Source organism: Megalobrama amblycephala, linkage group LG1 (genome assembly GCF_018812025.1).
Source record: "Megalobrama amblycephala isolate DHTTF-2021 linkage group LG1, ASM1881202v1, whole genome shotgun sequence".
Classification (NCBI taxonomy): Eukaryota; Metazoa; Chordata; class Actinopteri; order Cypriniformes; family Xenocyprididae; genus Megalobrama; species Megalobrama amblycephala.
Window position 1 is genome coordinate 68106780 of NC_063044.1, and position 15474 is coordinate 68122253.

Genomic DNA, 15474 nt, shown 5'->3' on the forward strand with positions numbered 1-15474 from the left:
GGTTCGGATCACCAAAGTCATGTAATTTCAGCAGTTTGGCATTTTGACACACAAATTACTGATTTGAAAACAATTTGAAGCAGTGTTTTGAAATCGGCCATCACTAGATATTGTTGAAAAGTCATTATTTATTTATTTTTTTTTTTGTGCACAAAACCCCAGAACACATTTTTTGAGCTGTGAACAGATATGTATAGGCTGCACATCATTGAAAATTGCGGCTCATTCTCCTCTGCCTGCTCTAGCTGCGTTGAAACACGAGCCGTATGTACGTTTCCCTCAGCACAGCAGCACATGAGTGTTGTTTTGTTTTTTATGCGGTCAGAACTGAAGTTTGAATACGAACACATGAAAAATACGATTGTTATGATATAGACACGGAGCGCGCATATGATCGGTTTCAGCGCGGAGTTTCGCTTTGTGTTTAACAACACTAGCCACGTGGATCATAGCTCATAAAGTATTCGTGTTTAAAGTTTTTATTTCACTCATTCTCCTGCACAAAACATTAACCAGCAGGGTGTAGTTATGCACACATATTTCATCAAGTCTTCTTCAAATGAATTATATGTGCAAACTGGACACTGATACAGTGGTGTAGCCTATCTGAACGCGATGACACGATCATTCTAATAGACAAAAGACTGATTTTGAGACTGCAGTGCTCGTAAATGTAATCAAAGTAGCCTATTATTAGCCCTATTAATTATTCTTTTACATTTTCCTCCCTCCCTTGGGATTTTGTTGTCATTTTCTCCATGCTCATATATTAATATTCATTATTCTGCATAATGAGTGTGTTTTATGTCTGTGCTTCATTGGTTGTTCTCTCCCCTCTTCTCCCCCTCTACACTCCCACTTTTCCAGAGCTTTACACACCCATTTTAAGCTTTTTTTGAGCTTTGAGGTGTGAATGACCAGGGTAAAAGAGGGGGTTTCATGAACCACTGAACTCACATGAACTGTTTTAAATATGTGTTGAGTACCTTTCTGGATCTTGAGATGTTCAGTGTCATTGCTCACATTAGAGGCCTCACTGAGCCATCGGATTTAATCTAAAATATCTTAATTTGTGTTCTGAAGATGAACGAAGGCCTTACGGGTGTAGAACAACTTGAGGGTGATTAATAAATGAGAGAATTTTAATTTTGGGGTGAACTAACCCTTTAATTCAATTGATATATGGCCAGAACAAATTAAGTTTTCTGTTTTTAGTTAAAAATGGTGTTGTGTAAGTGGCCCCAAAGTTAATAACTTATGATTTTTATAATGGAATTGAGTCAATCAAAACCTTTAGCTGGACAATAACTTTTTCTAGAGCTGCTAAAAAGCCAAAACAATTTCTGTTCCATTAATTTCCTGTTATTGCTGTGAAGCTGCTTTGAAACAATATGTATTGTAAAAGCGCTGTATTAATGAAGGTGACTTGACTTGATATGTCCAGGCCCTAGCCATACAGCATGTCCTAAAAACAGTAACACAAAGCATGACAATGATAATATCAGGTACTGTTTATGTGCTTTACTGTCAAAAGGAAATATCAATCTGTGTTCCTTTTTAGCTGTAATAAACAACACTGGCTATAATTCACCTCAGATCTTGAAAAAAAATAAATGGGCACAAGAACGTTCAAACTGTCAACTCAATGCGAACAAACAAGTGTTTTCTATGACCGAGATTGGTTCAGTCACTCCATATGTACTTTAAACAATTTTTAAATGGTGTAATATTTATGAATATGAATTTATGAATACATGCCCATTTCATTGTGTCTGCTGTGCTCTTGCTGAGAGAGCCCGCCCACACTCTCTTCTGATTGGCTGTGGTTTTGATTTTATTGCTTCTCATTGTCTCGTCACATCTAGTGTGGACAGTCAAATTGCTCATTGTTGGAATCTTATTGCATCACGTCTGGTTAGGACCGACTGTAAAAAAAATATAGACGTAGTGTCCGTGACGTCACCCGTAGATTTCTGAAGAGCATTTTTGAAGTGAAAATGAGGCCGCTGCCATCTTAGCTGCGCGTCACTGCTCGTCACTACTGGATAACTGAAAATGGGCACACCTCGACGTGATCATGTTAGCAGGCAAAGGAGCTATCTGTCTATCTTAGCTACTATCTAAAATATTAATAAAGATAACTTGTTTTATAATTTGAAAGTTCTAAATGTTTACTGTCAATATGGTGTCTTTTTATAATATAGATGCTCCAGCACCAGTAATTGTAATTTGTGTCAGGTGTGCAAATAACATGAAAAATGAAACGGGACTTCATACCTTTTTAATGAATTAGCGATCGTGAGAAACAGTACTTTTTGTCCAAAAAGTATTAAATCAATGAAATATTGATATATTGTTGATGCTGTTGTAGCCCATCCACCTCAAGGTTGTGCGTGTTGTGGCTTCACAAATGCTTTGCTGCATACCTCGGTTGTAACGAGTGGTTATTTCAGTCAAAGTTGCTCTTCTATCAGCTTGAATCAGTCGGCCCATTCTCCTCTGACCTCTAGCATCAACAAGGCATTTTCGCCCACAGGACTGCCGCATACTGGATGTTTTTCCCTTTTCACACCATTCTTTGTAAACCCTAGAAATGGTTGTGCGTGAAAATCCCAGTAACTGAGCAGATTGTGAAATACTCAGACCGGCCCATCTGGCACCAACAACCATGCCACGCTCAAAATTGCTTAAATCACCTTTCTTTCCCATTCTGACATTCAGTTTGGAGTTCAGGAGATTGTCTTGACCAGGACCAAACCCTAAATGCATTGAAGCAACTGCCATGTGATTGGTTGATTAGATAATTGCATTAATGAGATAATTGAACAGGTGTTCCTGATAATCCTTTAGGTGAGTGTGTATATATATATATATATATATATATATATATATATATATATATATTGGATCTTGTGTGTTCTGCAGTGAGGGGCTACTGCTTTGAAATGCCTCTCGGGGAAACATCAAATTCTCCAAAACTGTGATTAAATTTCATATTTTAAATCACCAATGAAATCTAACAACATCTGTCTCATGGATTTAGTTTTTTAGGCTGGATCAAGCTAATGTGCATAAGCAGTCATAAGCGCACATCTGACTGTTTCTATAGAAAACTGGAGCTTCTAACTGCAGCTGCAGTGATGCGATGACTTTACCAATCGTAGATTGGCTCTTTTAGAAGGCGGGACTTATTCCACCATATTGCGCATTGCACCTACTCCTTATCATAATGCGAGTGTATGGAGCCCCGGACATTACATGCAGGGAAAAAATAGTAGGATAAATCATGCGCACAATTTACTTATTTGTTCCCTCGATTTACTAAATCATGCGCATGATTTTGTATTTTTTTTTTTTTTTCTTGCATGTCATGTGCGGGGTCCATGAGTGTAATATACACTTTCTATATATAAAATTCTTTAGTGAAGTATATTTAATGATTAATGATATAGGAGTGTAAAGTAAAAGTAAAAATAAAAGATACGTTATAAATAAATAAAGGTAAAAGAAATCAACATGAACTATGAATCAAAACATATTATAAATGATAATTATGAGAATTAGAAGAAGTTATATCAGCAGTTAATAAATTGTAATTAAAGGAGTAAATTAATTGAATTATAAAAAGAGAATAAAAGAAATGCGTATGCCCAGTGGAAGGGATTACCAAAGTGGACACCAAAATGGCAAAGACTATTAAGAGAGTTGAAACGGACTCATTTGAAAAGAACCAGCTTTAATTTGATCTAATGAATAATTTGTTTTCATAGATGACCAGAAGTAGTAAAGAGAAACTGTAGTGATAATATATTGATAGCAGTCAATATATTGATGTTTTTTTCTGTTTTCTCCAGTGCCAGAAGAAAAGCCCAACTCATGATTTTATTCCTGAGACATATGTAGCCCCTCCAGTTCACACCTGCCCGCGCCAAGTGGGATGCAAACCCGTGCCCTTCCGCATGGGAATCGGACGCTCCAACAAGGACACAACATAACTGGACAACAGACCCAAGAAGCCTGCCTCAAATGCTGTCAATGTGAGAAGTCCAGAGATTGAGCTGTGCAGAAGAACTGTACCTTATATTGCTATGGGGCCACCTGCAGGCAGAAGATAGGAAACCTGAATACTTATTTAGCCACTCTGGATAATCAAAGGTTTCCGTTTAGGTCTAAATTAAACCTGTCCATACTCATAGAATTCCCGAGTCTTTGGACAGACAGGTCACAGGTCTTAAGTGCATTGCCCCATTTCCATTGTAAATTGTAAGTAAAAAAATGTTTTATCTCTTGAAAGAATACTACAAAAGTTACACGACCAAAACAAATTGTTTCAGTATCATTCTGACAAAAGGAGCATTTAGTGTCAAAATCTGATCCAATTTTTTTCTTAAGAAAATGTTTGACAGGGAAAATATTATGGAGTAATTTAAAAGTTATTTTATTTTGTTAGTGAGGAAAAATCTTTGTTTCATGGACCATATATTTTTTCAATTTAAATGATCAAAAAGGTTGTTCCAATATGAGACTGCAGGAGGGGCAGAGACACTGTTAATAAAGTTCTTCCTCTTTTTTCTTTTCCCCAGTGAAACATATTTGACCAATAGGCGTGTTAACAGGTTCAGGAAAGGGATCTGTTTCTATTGATGGAGTATATTTTTTGAGAAAAGCACCAGTGCAGTTTCTCAAGAGGAGCTGTATGAGTTCTGATGACGACACAGCTGTTTCACAAATGGCCAGATTCACTGACAATGATTTGTGTTTACTGTCACCCCTTCAGTTCCACTAAAGCTCACATCTCTATTTTTATAACAGCTCTTTTCTTGTAGTCGCCATGCTATATTGTGTCATGTTTATCAAAATAAAACTGATAAAAAACTTAGACCCCACTACATTGGTATTTAAATAATTCGCAGGTCAGAGTTCATCAAACATGATCTCTGGAACACAACGAAATGTGAATTTTTTTGCACAAGCTTGCATTTCCAGTCTGATGCATTCGCATGCGTTTAAATGGAAGTCAATGGAACGAAAAGTGCAGTGTGACCGCACCTTTACGTGTATATGCTCGCCAGCCTTCTGGCCAAATCCCATAGTATTCAGGCGTCAGATGTAAGATATGAGACGTTAGATGTCACGGTCACAGGTCGGAGCTGCGCTCAAAGTGCACGGTGGCGAAGTAGTTGAAAGTATATTGTTTATGGTGAGCAAATCGTGCCACAGCTAACCTACCGAAAGAGGCAGTCGTGAGAGAAGGGGTACGTCGCCACCACAGACTTGTGACACCAACGCTGTTGAGAAGTACCTCGCCACCACAATAAATTAATATAGATTATCCACATGTACGTTATCCAGACATTTATCCACACGTACGTTATTTTGATGCAAAGTAAAAAATATACTTTTTCAACTACGTCGCCATCACCGCAACCATCACTGCCACACACTTTGAGCGCAGCTCCAACACATGACCGTGACATCTAACGTCTCATATCTTACGTCTGACGCTGGTTGGATTCCACAACTGGTAAAATAAAACATGTATAAGACAATACAACATTTACTGTAGGACCCATACGATTTACTGGTGACTTAATTTAAAAAACTGTTCTATTGCGCTTCTGATTTAGCAGCGAAATTCGCCGATTTTGGGTGCGTAAGATGTGTAGGATTTTATGGTCCAGTTAGTATTTTCACCCCATACCCAAAAAGTATCAAAGTGTCGCCTCTTGGGTTCGAAGCTCTTTGGTTCAGCAGGCAACAGCAGATTAATTTACGCACTGCTCTGCTGGAAGATGAAGTGCAATGTCAAAATAAAAAAGGAGCCTTTACAACACAATTAAAAACATGTCTGTCATTAATCTTAATCATAAACCTACAGCATCTGTTTTTTTGTTTGTTTGTTTGTTTGTTTTTTAAATTTCCTATTGTTTTTGTAATTTGCTAATTTGCTTCTTTGTTCTTTTATATAGCCTAACAAAAATTTCTCATATTAGCCTGTGCTCATATTGCCCACCTGTACATACCAGCTGATATAAAATGTAGTCTTGATTTTGGTGGTCAATCTGCATTTTAAAGTTTGAAAGGGTTTTAACTCTTCTAAATAAAGTAAAATGACTCAAAATCAAGTAATTTAAGCATGCCAAAGTCAACTTTAAACATATAAAATTGTGGCCAGTGAAAATGCCGAATGGCTAGTAACTTTGGAAAACCACTAGCCACAGTGGCTTGTGAGCAAAAAAGTTAATGTCAAACCCTATATATATGTATATATGTATATATATATATATATATATATATATATATATATATGTATATATATATATATATATATATAGAAGCAGCAGTGGATCCCCGAATCCAACTCTTTCAGTACTGAAAATGGGTCCATTTTAACACAATTTCAAAATATTTAATATATTGCAAATAGCTTAAAATTGTTAAGTTCATTTTGAAGTACACTTATTATACTTAAAGTTGATTCAAAATAATACATTTAATATGCAATTAGTATAGTATAATTTTAATATGTTAAGTGTGTCTAAAAAGGCACAATTTAAATATATATGTCCTTTTCACCTATGCAGAAGATGGATTGAGATTAAGAAATTACTGTTTCAGAAAAAGCCAGATTTACTTTAGCAGACATTTTTTTCTTAAATATAACTTAAAAAAATAAGAAACATCATCATCATCTGTTAAAAAAGCCAATGAAAATTTGACTCTCACTTATATTGACATGAGAATTACTGACAATCAGCCAAAGTGTACAATAATTCTTGCTTCACCCCTGAACGGACTTCTTAAGAAAAAGCTCCGAAACTCATCTCCGGTAAAACGAGAAACTGCCTTGAGGAGTTTCAGAGCTTTTTCTCAAGAAGCCTGTTCATGGGTGAAGCAAGAGTCCTTTTACATGTTTATACGTGTTTTTATTTCATCTCATTTAGACTACTGTAATGTTGTTGTCAACCAGGCCTCTCTCTCACGCGTGCAGTTAGTGCAGAATGCTGCAGCTTGACATTTAACACGAACACTTAAACAGTTTTTAAAGGTTTTAATGCTTCCTTATAAATCCTTAAATGGCCTAGACCCAACTTACCTTTCTGACCTCATACAACTCCACGTCCCCTCAAGGTCTCTGAGGTCTGGCCATCCTTAAGACTGAAGCACAGGAGAGATGATGCCTTTGCAGTAGCTGCCCCTAAACTGTGAAATTCATTACCATTGTCTGACGATGGTCCCAACACTGTCTGCTTTCAAAACTAATCTTAAAATATAACTTTATTCTTTGGCATTTAATTCAGTCTGAGAGCTGTGGTTCTTCTCTTTTTGTTGTTTGTTTTTCTGATTTGTAATGTACAATACTTTATAAAGTTCCATTTTGTTGTTGTTTGTTTTATGACCCTTTATGTACAGCACTTTGGTCTGTTGTTTTTAAATGTGCTCTAGAAATAAATTAAACTTGAAACTTGGTAAGTTAGTAAGAACTGCTTCATAATATACTGACCTATATAGATTTAAAGTTCCCATTGATTCCAGACCTTCAACATCAGACAATATTAAATGCATATTATGTATATAACAATAGTTGTAGTTTTAACAAAACTAAAAGGCAATTTTTTTTTTCAAAGTAATTATAACTGTTTAACAAAAATCAGATGATTTCCTGCATCTATTGATTATTTTTCATCTCTCGGGACCTGAAATGGGACAATCACATTTCAGATCATGAGAAATTGTTGCTGGGAAACAATGCAGGTAAAATCATCACAGACGGCCACAACCTGTTTGAACTGTTGCTGTCTGGACAGGATTCAGAACACTGGGCACTGGAACATCTGGACACAGGAGTAGCTTCTTCCCACAGGCTATTTCCCTCTTGAACAGTTAAATGCCACCTAATGCCATATACCTGCAGATGCAACACTCCCACTGTTTAGTGCAATATCTTTGTTAACTCATTTGATATTTAATCATATTATTCACAATACTGTAAATAGGTTCATAATCTGTAAATATGTTTATTATGACTAAGCCTAACTGTGTCCTTATACTTTCATATTCATTTTATTTATTCTTATATTTTATGATTCTTCTTGTTGTATTTGTATGTGTGCACTAAAAGCTTCAGTAGCAAGGTAAATTCCTTGTGTGTGCAAACAGCTCTTTCTGATACTGAACCACAGAGAACAGACAGGGTGTGACAGAAGGGAGATGTTCATGTTAATTTATTTGGAACACCAGAGGAAGGCGTTATGCATTTTTTTTTTTTTTTTTTGTCATCTTTTTTCACAGTAAAATGTTGTGCCAATAAAAATCTCTGAAAAATAAATAGCTTTGGATTAAGATATTTTCCAGAAATTTTCATTGAGGGGCATACACTATATGTAAAGCCACTGATTCAATTTTAATTCAGGGATTGGTGTAATAGCACAAAGTAACATTAACTTAAATCTGTTTTTAAGCAGTTCTGTCATTTACATTATTGTCTGGTTATTGTGAATTCAAGTTTGTGTTTAGTTGTTTAATGAAAAAGGTGTGCACTGCTAATTTTGGCGTTTTCTTATAAACTTGGTGGGAGTTGAGTTCATAGTAATGAGTGTGTGTGGGTGTGGTCTCTACTGCAACACTATTTAAATGCATACAAGGGAAAGCTATGATCATTAAGGCTTGACATTTCTGTGGAACTGCATCAACATTTCTACCACTTCAGCTTTACTTTTGGTTTGAGAATCAGTTCAGGTGAAGATGCGTCTGTTTGTCATTATCTCCGTGTTGCTGGTGTTGGGCTTTCCGTTCATCATGACTGAAGTTGTTAAAAAATTCAGCACATGCAGCAATTTTTTTTTTGAAGATCAGCCTCCAGAGATTGAAGGTGTTCTGAAGAATTCAGCCTCGCAGGATAATAACCGCTACAAACTAATCTGTCAAAAATATGACAACAAATACAGATTTGCAACTCTCTATGACACAGTGAAGAGGATTCCTATTTTCTCAGCTTACAAATATACTGGGCATTATGATGAAAAACCACATATTCCATGGATGATGGAGCCACAGGTAATGTTTCTCATGGTGGATTGTTAGTTATATTTGAAACCTAATTATTATCAAATTTATTCATTATTATCTAAGCTTTATCTGATTTTATTTTTCTACTAAAAATAAATTTCATTTCATATTTTTTCTAAGTAAAGAGTTTTAATGACTGTACATCTCCTTCTCTTTGTCCATCATCTCTTCTGTAGCTTGAGCCTTTAGATGGCAAAATGTCTGAACCAGGAACCAATCAGGCTACAGGCGGAGACTACTGGGACCAGGAAATACCGGACGAACTGGAACGTGGTCACTTATTTCCCAACGGCCACGCAGCTGATAAAATCAATGCCAAATCTACATACACACTGACCAATACTGTGCCACAGAAGAAAAGCTTTAATAGTGGTAGTTGGAGAGATATGGAGCAAAAAGTTAGAAAGTCCATGGATTCTAACTGCCGTGACAAAAAAAACCCTAATAATATCTTGGCGTATGTGCTAACAGGAGCTCTGCCTGGTAACACACTCTTGAATGACAGAGTTGACATTCCTTCACACATGTGGACCGTCTTCTGCTGCTTTAATACTAAAACTAAAGCATGGGAATCCAAGGCTCACTGGGCTGAAAACAAAAGTGAGAAAAAACCAAACCCAGTAATCGCTGAAAAAACCCTGAAGCAATTAGAGGAGTTTCTGTGGAATAAATATAAACAATCCTCACTCTTCAGTGAAGACTGTTACAATTATTTCACACTAAAGAAATCATCCAGTCCTGAAGATGAACTCTAAAATCTTTCTTAAATAAGCTTGTCTAAATGTGAAGGTGGCATGAAAGTATAATGGTGAAAGATTTCTGACCCTGTTATTTCTTCGACTTTGATGTAATGCAAGACAAATAAAGGCTTTCAGAATAAATGCTTATACTCTTTTAAGTCTTTGTAGTTTTATTTATCTACTGAACATGACACAAGCGCATTAAGGTCACTAGTATTGGTTGTCACAACAGCATTATTTCTTATTTCATTGGAAAAGGGGGAAAAAAAGCCAGAAAAAACACCATAAAATATCTTAGAGAACATATTCATGTTTCTGAGAAATATTGACTGGATGATGTTTTGTTCAAGCTTTATCCTTGTTAACCTTAACCCTCTACAGCACAGTGTTTCCCTCAGGCAACGGAAAGTTTTCTTAAGCCCTATGTTTCCCATCACATTTCTTCTGAATGATCTGCTCTCCATCATTGTTCTTCAAGAAATGATGCAACCTGAGCTGTGTTTATGTTGTAAAACTGTATATGATTATATATCTCACAAACAAATGAGCCCATGTCCAAAGTTTTTTTTTTTTTTTTCGAAATGTAGCAGTTTTACTTTTATAACTTGTAGATCTCAGGAACAAAAATTTAACCAATGCCACGATCAACCCAACACCATGTGTTCTGTTTATCTTCCACGTACGTACAGAGACGTCTCAAGTTTCGACCATTAATGCAGCAAGCCATATTATTTTAAAATTATATATACATTTTAGGGATGTCACGATATTAGATTTTTCACACCACGGTTATTGTGCCCAAAAAATATCACGATATCGATATATCGCGATATTTATAGAATCCTTGGGGGGGAAATTATCAGTCTAAATATTTTTACTTTGTTTATTTAGTTTTTCTCTTTCAGGGTTGCTGCACATTTTTTAAAGTCAAATTTAAGGCTTTTTAAGACCTGAAGAAATAAAAATTAATACTAGCATAGTAGCCTGTACATTATGGCTGTTACCAATCAAATTAAATCATTATCAACTAAATCCATCTTTGCAATACAGAGGTGACAGAGAATGAGAAGTGGCATTAGTATACTTACACAGCATTTACAATTTGTCTACATAAATTTAATTCAATATTTAAATAAATTTTTCTAATTTTAACTTTTTAATTAAAATGTACCTAAAATATGAAACTAAACTAAACCGCCAGTAGGTGACAGCAAGTCACTGTCTTAATGAGTGAGTGAGTCAACCGATTTGTTCAAATGACTGAGTCATTCAGGAACGAAGCTCGGATTCATTTGTTCTAAACGTGGATTCAGTCAGAATAATAAAAACATTTCTGTCTGTTGCACGGGCTCTGTTCTGCTGTTCATCATTTTGAAATTTTCTTTGGCGAAATAAAGGGGGGAAAAAACAATATTAACAAAACTCTGTCTAGAATGTAACTCACATTGTTCATTTAACAAGTTAAATGAACATGTACACATCACATTTACACAACAATACACTTACATCCACTTGCACCTGCCTTTTTGAGACACTATGGTAGGCCAGTGGTTGGTCTGGGTCAGTATACTGGCTGTGGTGGCAGGTCTCCGATGTTGATTTAATCCATAATATAAATGCCATGGCGGTCCTTAACATACGACTAATCAACATTATATCACTAGCATTAATGTTTTTATTGTTATAGCTTAACAGACTGCAGCTGGCCTTTTCTAGCTATCTAAACTATTATAATAATGCCATTCCATTATTGGGCAGTGTTGCCATATGGCAACACAGACATTTTATCGATTTACCAAAAACTAATTTCATAAAAACTTTTTTGAGTGATGAATATGTCATCATACCTTTCCTGAGATGATGTTAACATTTTTTTGTGAATGTGACATGGGCGGGTCCTTGTTTGTTACTGATGTTTTAATTTGCTTTCAGCAACTACCGACAAGAGAGAAGCCATATTGCGCATTGAACTTACTCCTATTCATAATGTGAGTGTATGGAGCCCCGGACATGACATGCAGGACATGCAGGGAAAAAAATAGTAGACTAAATCGTGCGCACGATTTACTAATTTGTTCCTTTGATTTACTAAAACGTGCACACAATTTACTATTTCGTTCCCTCGATTTATAAATCATGCACATGATTTATAAATCGAGGAAAGGAAATAGTAAATCTTAGTAAAGTATATTTAAAATAGATATAAATGTAAAGTAAATCGTGTGCATGATTTTATTTTTTCTTGCTTGTCATGTGCGGGGCTCCACGAGTGCACCATCTTTCTATATATAAAGTTCTTTAGTAAAGTATATTTAATGATTAATGATATAGGAGAGTAAAGTAAATGTAAGAATAAAAGATACATTATAAAAAGAAATTACAGGCCAATAAATAAAGGTAAAAGAAATCAACTTGAACTATGAATCAAAACATAATATAAATGACAATTAGAATTAGAAGAAGTTATATCAGCAGTTAATAAATTGTAATTAAAGGAGTAAATTAAGTAAATTATAAAAAAGAGAATGAAAGAAATGCGTACGCCCAGTGGAAGGGATTACCAAAGTGGACACCAAAATGGCAAAGACTATTAAGAGAGTTGAAACTGACTCATTTGAAAAGAACCACCTTTATGAATAATTTGATCTAATGAATAATTTGTTTTCACAGATGACCAGAAGTAGTAAGGAGAAACTGCAGTGATAATCAATAAGTTTAAATACAGTCAATATATTGATGTTTTTCTGTTTTCTCCTGTGCCAGCAGAAAAGCCCAACTCATGATTTTATTCCTGAGACATATGTAGCTCCTCCAGTTCACACCTGCCCGCTCCAAGTGGGATGCAAACCCGTGCCCTTCTGCATGGGAGTCAGACACTCTAACAAGGACACGAAATAACTGGACGACAGACCCAAGAAGCCTGCCTCAAATGCTGTCAATGTGAGAAGTCCAGAGATTGAGCTGTGCAGAAGAACTGTACCTTATAGTGCTGTGGGGCCACCTGCAGGCAGAAGATTGGAAACCTGAATACTTATTTAGCCACTCTGGATAATCAAAGGTTCCCGTTTAGGTCTAAATTAAATCTGCCCATACCCATAGAATTCCCGAGTCTTTGGACAGACAGGTCACAGGTCTTAAGTGCATTGCCCCATTTCTATTGTAAATTGTAAGTAAAAAATGTTTTATCTCTTGAAAGAATACTACAAAAATAGGTTTACAGTTAGAAAATTTACATTTATGAATATAAAATCTAAATAGGAAGAGAATTAGGTTTATTATAAAGCAGGCATTTGAATCCACTGCAAAGAAACCAAAAATAACATATTTAGGATTCATTGAAACAACTACTTGAAATAACAGAACTAACATCTTTGCAGAGCTGAAAAGTTACACGACCAAAACAAATTGTTTCAGTATCATTCTGACAAAAGGAGCATTTAGTGTCAAAATCTGATCCAATTTTTTTCTTAAGAAAATGTTTGACGGGGTAAATATTATGGAGTAATTTAAAAGTTATTTATTTTATTTTGTTAGTGAGGAAAAATCTTTGTTTCATGGACCATATATTTTTTCAATTTAAATGGTCAAAAAGGTTGTTCCAGTATGAGACTGCAGGAGGGGCAGAGACACTGTTCTCAAGGAATAAAGTTCTTCCTCTTTTTTCTTTTCCCCAGTGAAACATATTTGACCAATAGGCGTGTTAACAGGTTCAGGAAAGGGATCTGTTTCTACAGATAGAGTATAATTTTTCAGAAAGGCACCAGTGCAGTTTCTCAAGAGGAGCTGTATGAGTTCTGATGACGACACAGCTGTTTCACAAATGGCCAGATTCACTGACAATGATTTGTGTTTACTGTCACCCCTTCAGTTCCACTAGAGCTCACAAATCTGTACTTTTATAACAGTTAAAGCTCTTTTCATGCAGTCGCCATGTTATATTGTGTCATGTTTATCAAAATAAAACTGATAAAAAACTTAGACCCCACTACATTGGTATTTAAATAATATATGCTTATGTTGAACTTTATTATTGTAAAAACAGACTCTGTAAGCATTTCATGAAGTAGTGAATGAACATGTCTCTGAAACATCAGTGTATAAGTTAAATAATGCATTTATTTCATGTCAGCTGTGATAAAGTATGCAAACGCAGCACGAGCGTCAATACGAGAAGCAGAAAGTGTCCGCACGTGGCTATACTCTCGCCGATCGGTTGCATCCTATGGGGGGCGGATTATACAAAATTTTATGATTGCTAATCAAACTGAGAGAAGAACTAAAGCTGTGGTCACACTGGACTTTGAATGTGTGAAAATTTATACACATGAATTCAACATATAACAAAGTAATACATTCAAAATCTAAAAATATAGAACTTAGAATAAGTTAGAATATAGAACTCAACTTTACTGTTGAATACTGTTGAATGTTGAAATATAATTATTTTAATTCAGACAAGAGGTCATGCCGTGACAAATCGATCTTCTACTGCTCACACGTCTTTATGTGATGCAAATTCGCAGGTCAGAGTTCATCAAACATGATCTCTGGAACACAACGAAATGTGAATTTTTTTGCACAAGCTTGCGTTTCCAGTCTGATGCATTCGCATGCGTTTGAATGGAAGTCAATGGAACGAAACGAACGGAACTGCACTCAAAGTGCGCGGCAGCGATGGCGGTGGTGTAGTTGAGCTATGCCGCGGACTCCGTGCCAAAATCAAGCATCCGAACGACCGACCGACTGACCGGCCGAGCGAAAGTCAAACCGAACGTCTATCCGAATGTCTATTAGGGGGTGGATTATACAAAATTTGATGACTGCTAAGCAAACTGAGAGGAGAACTTACGTGTATACGCTCGCCAGCTGTCTGGCCAAAATCCCATAGTATTCAGGCGTCAGATGTAAGATATGAAATGTTAGATGTCACGGCCACGTGTCGGAGCTGCGCTCAAAGTGCACGGTGGCGAAGTGACCAGGTACAGTTGGTTATAGGGTACAGTTGAAACACCTTAAATAACTTGCGTTCGCAACAAGTCTGATCTGTGAAATTTTCGTAGCACATGCATATTAGCGCCCTCTTCAATCGTGTGAAATTTGAAGTACATGCGCTTCTCCAGTCCGAAGATATCGGCGAAAGTTTTTTTCTAAGGTAATTTTTTCACTTCACCATGTCGCTTCCACATTGAATAGCTTCTCATCCTTACATGACTGTTAAAGTTAACTTACATTTTCGTAAACCTTATTTTGTGCTCTAAACACTGACATATTGCATGACTTTGTGTCATACAAGGTCATCGTAAAATCTAGAGAAATGTTCGAGGTGGTCAGCGGGGTACAGTTGAGACACATACCCACACCATAGAATCCTATTGCGGCCCATGCAGTTTAGTTGCACGATGTAAGTTCTATTAAGATCTTAATCTATTAAAATTAATAGATTTCATTTGTTTTATTATTGCTGTTTGCAATTGTTCAATGTTTTTTACTGTTACTCAACTTTTCAACTGTTAATATTAAATGTATGGCCTAAAATTAAATATTGTATCACTGTTTGCCATTACTGCACAATGTTTTACAAATGGACTACTTTTAACTAAACAAAATAATAAAATAAAATACTAAATGAAAATAAAAACTGTTAATTTCTCATTTTTAAAGGTAT

The 15474-nt window shown here is 35.8% G+C and overlaps 1 protein-coding gene across 1 annotated transcript; it reads left to right on the top strand.

Moving 5' to 3' along the window:
* Positions 1-5061: 5061 nt before the first annotated feature.
* On the top strand, positions 5062-9947 carry LOC125275173 (endonuclease domain-containing 1 protein-like). Its single transcript, XM_048201925.1, has 3 exons — positions 5062-5143; positions 8729-9057; positions 9246-9947. Exons 1-3 carry the CDS (start codon positions 5062-5064, stop codon positions 9822-9824), a joined length of 990 nt encoding a protein of 329 aa, XP_048057882.1. The 3' UTR covers positions 9825-9947.
* The last annotated feature ends 5527 nt before the right edge of the window (positions 9948-15474 follow it).